This window comes from Silene latifolia, chromosome 6 (genome assembly GCF_048544455.1).
Source record: "Silene latifolia isolate original U9 population chromosome 6, ASM4854445v1, whole genome shotgun sequence".
NCBI lineage: Eukaryota > Viridiplantae > Streptophyta > Magnoliopsida > Caryophyllales > Caryophyllaceae > Silene > Silene latifolia.
Window position 1 is genome coordinate 26,849,458 of NC_133531.1, and position 11,251 is coordinate 26,860,708.

At 34.9% G+C, this 11,251-nt stretch overlaps 1 protein-coding gene across 2 annotated transcripts; it reads right to left on the reverse strand.

The window, feature by feature from the left end:
• Nucleotides 1-1,826: 1,826 nt before the first annotated feature.
• On the reverse strand, nucleotides 1,827-10,915 carry LOC141586586 (chaperone protein dnaJ GFA2, mitochondrial-like). 2 transcript variants are annotated; one of them, XM_074407876.1, is made up of 19 exons: nucleotides 10,786-10,915; nucleotides 10,323-10,547; nucleotides 10,003-10,087; nucleotides 9,877-9,909; nucleotides 9,708-9,768; nucleotides 9,525-9,596; nucleotides 9,277-9,359; nucleotides 9,012-9,095; nucleotides 8,881-8,919; nucleotides 7,669-7,776; nucleotides 6,840-6,972; nucleotides 6,608-6,672; nucleotides 6,443-6,517; nucleotides 4,687-4,759; nucleotides 4,388-4,551; nucleotides 3,214-3,270; nucleotides 3,073-3,121; nucleotides 2,582-2,648; nucleotides 1,827-2,262 (listed from the first exon to the last, which is right to left on the reverse strand). In XM_074407876.1, the coding sequence occupies exons 3-19, from the start codon at nucleotides 10,066-10,068 to the stop codon at nucleotides 2,166-2,168; spliced, it is 1,326 nt and encodes a 441-aa protein (XP_074263977.1). In that variant the 5' UTR covers nucleotides 10,069-10,087; nucleotides 10,323-10,547; nucleotides 10,786-10,915; the 3' UTR covers nucleotides 1,827-2,165. The 2 variants fall into 2 exon arrangements, with proteins under 2 accessions (XP_074263977.1, XP_074263978.1); XM_074407877.1 differs by lacking the exon at nucleotides 10,786-10,915 and having other exon boundaries at nucleotides 10,003-10,107; nucleotides 10,323-10,513.
• Nucleotides 10,916-11,251: the final 336 nt, after the last annotated feature.

Here is an 11,251-nt window from a genome sequence, read left to right on the forward strand (position 1 = left end):
TTCACGAGCGTACTAAACACATTGAGACCGATTGTCATTTCGTCAGAGACGCGATCCAATGTGGTTTAATTGATCCCGTTTATGTGCACACCAGTGATCAAGTAGCGGATTTATTGACCAAAGCCTTGGGTGCTCGCCAGTTTAGTCATTTGTTATCCAAGTTGGGCGTCGTTGATCCCCACGCTCCAACTTAAGGGGGGGGGGGGGGGTGTTAAGATACGATATGTGTATCTAGTATTTGGGCTCCGTCTATAGCCCAAGTCTATGTCCAATAGGGTTTTTCGTATTAGTGTCATAGTAATAGTATATATATGTGTTAATATGTTTTCTGTAAACACACAATTGATCAATATACACAATACGTTTCCCAAATTCTTCATATTTCTACATTACTCATATCTTCAGCTACACATTACTAAAAATTATAAAAATTTGATATTTATAACGTACTTGATAAAGACAATTTCAAAAAGATCTCACATGACTATCTTTTATATTACATATTTGAAGTTATAATGAAGATTCTTCTCATTTATGAATAGTGCCCAAAAAGCAAACGTATACAACTCATTAGAACGGAGAAAGTATACGATATTCTTTATTTCTTACGGAGTACTCCGTATTTAGTAAAGATTAAGGGAGCTTAGATTCCTTTGATATTCTAGAAGCGAAAGTTAAACTAGTTTTTGATGAGTTGGACCGACTCATTAATAGTTTAATTGAAATGATCATACTACGAACACCTAGATAAATACAGAGTATATCACTTAATGTATTAAGCATTATTTGGTGCGACAATGGATTATACGTATCAACATGCAGGGCATAATTCTATTTCACGAGGGCTCAAAGGATTGATGTTATTTTATACGGAGTAGATAACAATAATATTAAGATGTTATGTACTATGTGATTCACAGATTGTTTCTGAATGACTTGATCAAATTGATTCAAGAACAAATTTGATCAACGCTGACCACATAAAAAGTCTTTTTTGCGTTTTCAATTAATAACACTTTTTTGAAACTTAAATGAGAGCTTTATTTATTCTATCAAATCTCAGTTGACACGGTATTAAACTTAAGACAACCATTTTTCACACTCTACCGTTAATTTAGATGAAGGAAACATATACAGTACTATGTACACAATTTTGTAAGGCATATTGTGCAATTGTGCAAGGCAGTGGTGCCATATTTTCCCTTGCTAGATGGGATAGTGACCTTCAAAATTGGGCACATAGTGCCAAATTGCCAATATTTTTGCATTGAGAGCGTGGATAATGACCTTCAAATTGGTGCAAATTGTACGTACATAGTAGTACTTGCGGTTGTAAATCATTGGACGGCAATGATTTCCAAGAATGAAGCAACAAACCCTACTACTTTGGGATTTTTATCATTTTCCATCCCTAAGTTGGTGGACCAACACACGTTTTCATCCCTTCCATTGCTGTAAGAGTCACGCCCATATAATACCTAAAGTTTGACATTTTACACAAAATAAAATAAATTACATATGGAATTTCCCAAGTTTTTTTTTTTAATATTTTATGAATTACTTCCGTCCCAACTCCCAATTAGTATTTGTTTTCTTTTGATTAAATAACCCCTCACAATATAATTATCAAAAACCTTACAAATGCTGTTTTTAGTAAAAAAATCAGAAGTTATCGTATTGATAATTAATTTCATCAAATCATTATTTTAAACCCAAAATCCCATACATCAATGAGCCTCCTCAACAGATAATCGATTGATAATACTTTTTGTCGTACCGGGTAAATGGAAATTTTGGTGTTGCAAATAAGATAAATAGAGTGTATAGTTAGTTATACATTGACCTTAAATAAATCAATGTTAATAATTAAATAGGGCAATTAATAAAACAGCCAGTCATACTATGTACACGGTTTATTTGATCGGAACCTTAACTCCCTAGTCCTACGTTAACTCTCTACTCTCTAGTCCTACGTTAACTCCTGTAATATCCAATTCCACCAAATTTGGCATTCGTTTCACAAAAAATTTCTCCCTGGCTTGGCAGGGACAGGAAAACAAGAACCTGATTTTCGCGATAAGCGGTTCTCGTGAATTTCAAAGTTCAGCTGCTCCATACACACATTGATATGAAAAATTTGCTAATCTCAACTTGGATGATCCAAGTTATCTAGATGCACCAGCTGCAGCGCGCTTATCACAGTCTCCTTGCTCTTCTTTAGCAAATTCTTCTATCAGTTCCCGTTGTCGCGGTGTCAAAGTCCTGTAAAATATTGATCAGGAATCAGGGGGGTAGAAGAGGGTATCAACCCACAACATGAGACCCCAGAACGCTTACAATCAGATTTCGTATATGGATCAAAAGACCCCAGAACGCTTACAATCAATTTTCGTAGATGGGTCATTATGGTCAGATTAGGTCATTATCAGTATAGAACACACTCCAAGACTTTTTCATGTTTATTACGTTGAATTCAAGTTGAGACTGAATCGACATATCTACGTGCAGTCGCCCACTGGAGTTTATTTGGAAAGCACAAACTTAAAAAAGGCTTGATTCAACAATAAAAGGGAAAACTTACGTTGGAACGCTGACGTTAAAGTGCACAAACTGATCACCAAATGAAGCAGAGCCCCTTGCTTTAATTCCTGGATGAAAATAAAGAAACGTCTCAATTTACAAATACTTTAAAATTAAAGTAGTGTACTGCAAAATCAATAGCCAGTTAACCAGAATCGAAGGAGAAAAAAGAACCACCTTAGTTTAAAAAATCACGACTTAGACAGATCAAGATTCAACTTTTGGGGGGGATAAAGCGAAAGGAAAATAGAAAAAATTATGTTGAAAGGAGAGAGTACACAAACAACTCAGCATAAGAGAGGCAGTCTTTCAAACTTGCTGTATAGCTATGGCCAAGACTAACTATGGGATGCATTCAAGCTCCTAATCAACATAATTGGCCTACTGAAAGGCTAGACAAAAAAGTCGTCCAAATTCATCAAACCTGACTCTTTGATAGGATCAAAAAAAATGTTTGAACACTAATGTTGCAAAACGGTGCCTTCAGCTCACCTTTCTTCTTCAGCACGACTTTTTGACCAGGCTGGGTCCCAGGGCGAACCTTCAAGGACAAGAGTAATGAAACATGAATTTCTGCGCAATCATGAAACTCAGAGATAACGAAAAAAAAAATGAACGGAAATTTGAACAAACCTTAAGCACAACATCCCCAGTAAGAGTTGGGACCTGGATGGAACCCCCTAAAATTGCCTGCATTAGAGCATCGTACAATTAGATATCACAAGATATTTCATATCAATCCACAATGAACTTCAATAAAACGTCTCTGCCAATTCTGCCTCTTGTTTTAGAAAGCTCCACTTATTAATTTACTCAACGGAGTGCTAATCATATTATTAAGTTTTAATACTTGTTAAATTGGGTACATAACTAAAACAAACGAAATCAAATCTCATAGAACAAAATGCACATCAGCCAAGGAACTACGAAGACGCGGTAATGGACATTTGATCCCCCGGATAACATCACAGGTAGAAGTTTTCAAGACCCAGAGATTTCCTTTGGGTTTGCATTTTGATCATGTTCCACAGACTAAAGAATAAATACCTAAAATTAGAGAGATTGGATCCTGAACAGCTTCCAACATTCTTTTATGGTCTTACAAGGCTTGATAAATTCAGTTAGTACAGACCTCCATCAAGATTAAGATCTCAGTAACTATGGTTTACACCATCCAATTTAGTACTCCCTCCATTCAACTCCACTTTACATGTTTGTTTTATCACGTTTGCCAACGCGACTTTTACGCGGTAAATATCTTTAGCTACGTATTTGCAAAAATTATAAAAGTTTGATATTTTTAATGTACTCTTAAAGACGAATCAAATAAGATCCCACATGAATATATTTTAACTTATGTATCGAGAGAAAATTGAAGTTGAATGTCCGCTTGTGAATAGTGTACAAAAGAGAAATATGCAAAGTGGAGTTGAATGGAGGGAGTATATATTTAAAGCGGGAAAGACCAGAGTGATAATACTTTCCTATATGGAGATTTCAGGTTGTTCAAACTCTAGTCCTTCACATTCGACCCTCCAGGCCTTTACATTATACATTTATACATGGTGCTAATAGATCATAAAACCCAAAACACCTGTACGGCCAAAAATTCTCAGAATTTAGTGAGCCAGTTTGCTTTCTTCTAGCAAATCCCCTGGCCAAAAATAAAAGTTTTCGGCTCAAAGGATGCAAATTCAAAATTCCTCAAAGATGTAAGAAATATTTCACTGAAGCACGAGAAGGCGAAAGAAAAGAACTGCTAAAAGGGGTGTTGGTGAACGAAGGATAGTGAGAAAAGAAAACGCACCTGTGTAATGCTCAAACCTGCATCAACATGGATGTCGGAGCCTTCCCTTCTAAAAACTGGGTCTTCCCTAACTCTTATGATGACATACAGATCTCCTGGCCCATATCCATCAGGATCAACTCCGCCGCTTCTGGATACCTTGATGGTTTCCTCATTAGCAATACCTACAGATATTATGGACGCAGTTACCTCAAGGAGAAGTAGCAAAGATAACTGCCAGAATTAAAACAATTTCAAAAATGAGTGAAAAAGGTCTCGAGTATCTACAGAAAGAATCTGCTAATCATAGAAAGCTTTACCAGGAATAATATCCAGTCTAATGGACTTGGACCCCTGCACCACTCGATTACCATTACATGATTTGCAGTGTACCTGTACGGCACAGATTAGAATAGGCAAAATCAGGTTTACTCTGTCAATGTCAGCTCATATACACAACAAAAAAACACAGATTATTATTCGCCAGCAAATGTACAAGTAGGGTAAATGGCAACTAAGCTAGCTGGTAACGTCATTGAGAACTAGGATCAAAACCCATCAGCATCAAGTTGTCCTTACATCTCCTTCTAAACCAATGAGGGAATAAGAACTGATAGTTGTACTAAGCAGGGAAATGGGAACTAGTCAGCAATCACATTACTACAATAGTTATTGTGACAAAAAATGGGAATAGACCGCTTCTGTTACTAGCATGAATGAACACCATTGCTAAACGATCAATAAGATCTCCCACAAAAGAACTAGGTACAGTGCTTCAAAAGAAAAATGCCAATTAAATTCATAACGGAAGTTTTTGACGGTAGTGCAGAAAAAAAATGTGCAAGTGAACTAACAATATCCAAGCTACAAAATCAACCCATAATGGCCAACTTTATACTTCAGCTACTGATACAAGCAGATGATAGTCCCAAGATACTTCTTTTAGGGGCCTCATAATGCCACTGGCTTATATACTAATGCCACAAATAATGGGTGTAGCAAGTTTATTATTTTATATCATGATGGGACATTTTCATGCCTACGTTTCGTGACGTTAACTCTTTTGGTCGTGGTGTTAGTGCTTGCCTTCTTTTAGAGGGGATAAAAACCATCACTATTAGAAAATTTCACCCAATGAAAGACTCCTTCACAAAAAAAAAAAAAAAAAAAAAAAAAATGTGTACAAAATTCATATTAAATTTCAGGAAAAGAATTGACTATGTATACCAGAAACAAGTGATACCTCACAACTAGGAAGAATGTCTCCTAGCATATAGTTCAAACACAAGTTAACAAATAGCCAAATTTCAGAACAATCTAATCTAAATGACAATGTATTAAGATTGAAGTTCAACATTCCTCACAACAGAAATGCAGCAAAATATTGGCACTTGTCGTGAAATTACAAGTGCACAAAATAATTAAAGAAAATTACCAAAAGCCAAAAATTCAAAATGAAGCAAAAACATGACCGTGTTTTTATAGATTTATTGGCACTTCTCAGTTTAATCTCTATCTAACTCTACTTCAAAAGGTTTTCCGTGTTTTTATGTCTACTTTTTCGAGTTTTCCCCTTATCCGTATTTCCATTTTCTATTGTTTTACCTCCCATTGCCGATTTCAAATGTTAGCCGGCAAAAAAACATATTGGAACCACTGTTATTTAATCAATAATAACAAGGATGGAACTATCGTTCCAGGTAACAAGGATGGCACTTGTAGGGAACTTTTCAAGCATATCATAATAACAAATTAACAATAACCCTAACATGCTTATAATGGAGTGTCAAACTAGTGTATAGAAATGGTCAGGGAGTTGTTTTAAGGTTTTGCAACCAGGAATAATATGCAAATACTAATTACCGAATAACGTATACAAAAAACAGTCACGAAAATCAATAGTACAATGAATTCAGCAGTTCAGTTAAAAATTAGGCCATCCTAAAAAGTCATGTAAGCGCACAAGATCATACTACTATGAAGATCCACTGCTTGAGCGCACTCAATTACAGATGTAACACCAAACGAATATCCAGGTACCTCTCACTACGGAAGGAAAAGAGAAATGGGACATACCATATAAATTTTCCCAGTTCCACGACAGCTCATACAAGTGGTCTGTATGGTCATTGGGCCTCTTTGCGTAATCATCTGAAAATTCAGGAATGAACATCAGGACAGGACCCACACTCCCAGGATACTGAACACCAAAATAATTAAGATAATGTAGTGTTCACAGACCGTGCCTTGCCCCTTACACCGTCTACACGTCTCTGGTTTGGTTCCAGGAGGAACCCCTGTTCCACCTGGATTATTCACACAGAACCAATATGTCAGTATGTACGGGGAGTACAAGCAGGAGGCAGCTCAAAAAACAACACCAACAGGATTTAGAACTATAAAGTCGACAAGAAATAGCCAAACAACTCAGAAGAAAATAGACACATTTAACATCTAGCAACAGACAACATACCACATGATTCACAAGGCAAAGATGTCTTGAATGAAACTGTTTTAGTGCATCCCTGAACAGCTTCCATGAATGATAATTCTAGTGCCAACTTGACATCTTCGCCATTTCTCTGTGGGAACAAATCATCCCACATCTGCACCCCACAACAATGTCAACCATCCATAGTAGGGAAATAAAAAGAGGCAATTATCTTACGATGCCATCAAAAGAAAAAGCTACACATCGTCACAAAAACTTCTCGCATAATATATTAATTGCAACATTTACAAGTGAAGCCATGGATCCATCTATAGTTGCCTAAGACCTGTAAGGGTACTGCATGCACTAGTTTCACACTGAAGACTAAGGAGCGCTACAAAAAATGCCTGAACCCTGATTATTTAAACCATTACCACAGGAACCAAAAACATGGCAGCCAACTATATTGAAAAAACCTAGCAACCAATCACAGCTACTTTTGATATTTACATCAGAACCTTTTCACCTGAAAGAGTAAAAGGTAAAAAGATCACAATCATACAAAGAGAGCCAGTAATAGTATATTCCACAAACAATTACGAACAGCAACTTCAGGTGAGCAGTGCAGGTGTGCATGCACTCAGATCAATCTTGTGTGTGAGTAACTCTAACAGTACTGTTTAAGCTAATAATGCCAAGATCTACAGGAATTTGACAGATTGACTTCACAAGACTAAAACATAAATCACCAAATTCCGGACAAAAAATATAAACGACAAGTGAGTATATTAATTTCTGAAATTGGAATACATTAGTAGAACACAAGCTGATACAGGATATGCAAAACAATTTGAGAAGAATGGCTCCTTACATTGTTGAAAGGGTTTTTCTGAAAAATATCTTCCCAACTACTGAAACCATTCTGATACGAACCACCACCACCAGATTCTTTTCCACGCACATATTGATCATGACCCAGCTATTGAACACAATAAAAAAAAACAGCTAAAATCAGTAATACGCATTAGATAAACATGAACGACTTTCAACTAACATCAACCAGCAACATTAACATTAACCCCAATGCTTTGAGAGCACCTAAGCAAAAAATTTATATTCAAAAAGAGATGACATTGTGAAGAAAATAAGTATGAGGAACAAATTGTTTCACTTATTTTCTTTTATCTGACTATAACTTCAAGGCACATTAGAGGGCAATAAATTACACACTCTTGGATGAGAACAACAATAAAAGAAAATAAGTGAAACTCATACTTTTGGTCATGAGGCTGTGTTCAAATTGGAGGGCACAGCCACAGCCATAGGGATTCAGAACCTGGAAGGGATAGCTACCCAAATGTCCCAAGGACTGTGCAATAAGACGTGTCTCGAGCACAGAGGATAATTCGAGCTTTTTTATGGAAAAGCTCTTCATACAAAATTGACATCATTGTACAGCAACTGCAGTACAGCCGCAAAAGCCCTTCTTGCCCAAGTATATTGAACTTAAGATAAAAAGTTGTACATTTGCTATTTCTTATACTATATAATATGGTGCCAACAAGAGTTATCATGAAAACACCAGCACTAAACTAGCCAAACTTATGTCATTGGTTGCCACATTGCATTGTGTAATCGCACTTATCTGTCCATCAAATATAATCCTCACTGACTCAAACTTCTCATTTTTTTTCATTTTGTAGATAGAGATAATTCACATGTAAGAGGATGTTTATAAATTTAGAATTCAGAATGAGTTAGAATGACATTAGTAATTAGTATATTCTTTTTAATTTAATCCGAATTCGGGCCAAGTAGCTTTTCTTTTATTGATTGTATAAGGAAAGAAATACTTGTTTTGCACTTTTGTAGTGTGTAGTTTCTTTGACAAGGTTGCCAATGAAATTGACCATTGACCAAAGATCTTTTTGAAACCCGGGCTTATACTAAATCCATTCAAAATTACTGAACCAATCTTGCATTCAGTAAGTTTGTAATAAATCTTTTCCCTGGATGAACCTCAACATTCTTTTTCTTGGAACATTATGAGCTTTTGTCATAACCATAATTAACCACTACTAACCTGATCATATGCCTGACGCTCTTGATCATCTTTCAAAACCTACCAAATTATAGAACAAATTATACCTCTGAATAAAAGCTATTCATTGGAGAAATTGGTTGGACTAAAAGAGATAGAGACTATATAATTACCTCATATGCCTTATTTATCTCCTGGAATTTCTTCTCGGCATCAGGATCATCTTTATTCATATCCGGATGATGTTTTTTTGCTAGCTGCAGCTCATATTCATACACAAAATCAATAAATTGAAAAATAAAATGTAGCATTTTGCAAAGCAAAGCAAAGCAAAAATAAAATGTAGCATTTTGGTCAGGGAGTGACCCAGAGAAATAACAAGAAGTAATGATGGCATATGATTATCGAACAAAAAAAATCTGTCTACTGAAACCATACCCCATAAAAAGCCTTCTTGAGCTCAGGTTGAGTTGCATTTCTGCTCACACCAAGGATCTCGTAAAAATCTTTTGACAGAGCAGCTAACAACAAAAGACCGTAATCAGAACACATTCCAAAGGTTTGATCTTTTAACTGAAAATTAAACCTTAAATCATCCTATTGTTTTGTTTAAAATAATAGGAGACACATTCCCTCTAGAAAAACAGATTTAAAATAATTGAAGCGAATAAAGCACATTCCCATACATGTGCCATGAATTTGTCTCAAAGCTCCTAACTTTCCATGTAGAGCACCAAGCCGCAACCGACTGTCAGAAACTACAATCAAGGAGAATAAGGGTATTAAATTAGCCAAGCTGATCAAGCAAACTTCAACGAACTGACTATTATTCCGCAAGTTAATAATCGTACAAGAATAGGAAAGGGTACCTTTTTGGCCTAAAATCCCTGGACAGCGACTTCTCACAGGAACCCTCTGATTATTTGATATCTATCACCGTATTTAACAATGAAAAAAACAAAAGGGAAGACAAATGCAGCTTCTTTAAGAGAGAATTAGCGAAAGACATGTCGAAAAACGAGCGAATTAGAAACTTACATAGTTGAAAACAGTACAGAACGATCGACAAGTCTGACAACAACAATCAACCAATAAAAATTCAAATTTTAATTTTACAATTCAATTACTACCAAGTACCAATCAAACAAATTACACCAATTTTACCTGTGGCGACTGACGGAAAACATGACGGAACTGCAACAATCGTTGCGCAGCCCGTCGTGAGTACATTTTCTCGAACTTCTAGAAACTAAATTCAAATCAAATACGCTGAAATCAACATAACGTCTAAGAAATCAACAAATGCCAATAAAGCAAATGGAGACAAAATTCATGATAAAAAACCTTATTTATTACAAATTACAAATCGAATTCAATCGTAAAACAAATTAATTAATAATAGTACTATCATTAATTAATTGAGGAATAATCTAGAAAAGAGTGTGAGTGACAGAGTGAGGGAAGGAGTAAATTGAGGAACAAACCAGGAGAAAGGTAAAATTAGGGAGAGATGCGTAAAACTCTTAAACCCTAAATTAAATCTAAAACCCTAAAAATCGATTTGTTTATTTACAGTATTGTATTGGAGAAGAAGAAACCGAATACAATTGTCGAAAAAAAAGAAGAAACCGAATGTTCTACTCCGTAGGTTTTAGTTTAAGTGGGGTAGAGTGGTGGTACACTTTAGAACACAAAGACACAACGCAAATCTACTGTATATTTTAGAGTGGCTGTTTTCCGTCCGAAATAAAACGGATTAAATGTAATCATTTTACATATAACGATTACTATTTTTTTTATAAATGCCACCATTATTTTTTATTTTTTATAAAAAGCTATAACTTTAATTATAACATTTTGTCATTAAGTAATTATAATTTATTAAAAAATTGTGACATTTTTTAGTCTGAAAATATAACCGTTTGAAGCAAGACTTGTTGAAGACACAAAGTGCAAAGATCAAACGCCCATAAAGTGGATGATGACCCCGCAAACTTGCGGTGAACATCACGCTAGTCGCTAGGCCAGTCAAATGAGTTGGGTTTCGAAACGGGTCAAAAAACGATCCCGGTTATATAAATCACAATATGGGTTATAGTCAAGATATAATTTCTAAGTCTTATTATTAAAATTGAGAATTTTTTTTTTTTTAAAATAAAAATATTTTAATATTAATATTTTCAGCATATTCAATTATGTTAATACAGTTATACATTTATACTTTGAGTATTAATTATATTGAAAAAATCACAAAAAATTAAGTTATTATAATAATTATTAAATTATTAAAGGTTATACTATAAAATTATTTTTTTAATTGTGTCTGTAATTAAAGTACTAAAATTAATAATTTTTTAATTATTATTTCAAATATAATATATAAATATTAATATATTAATAAAATTATCGATTT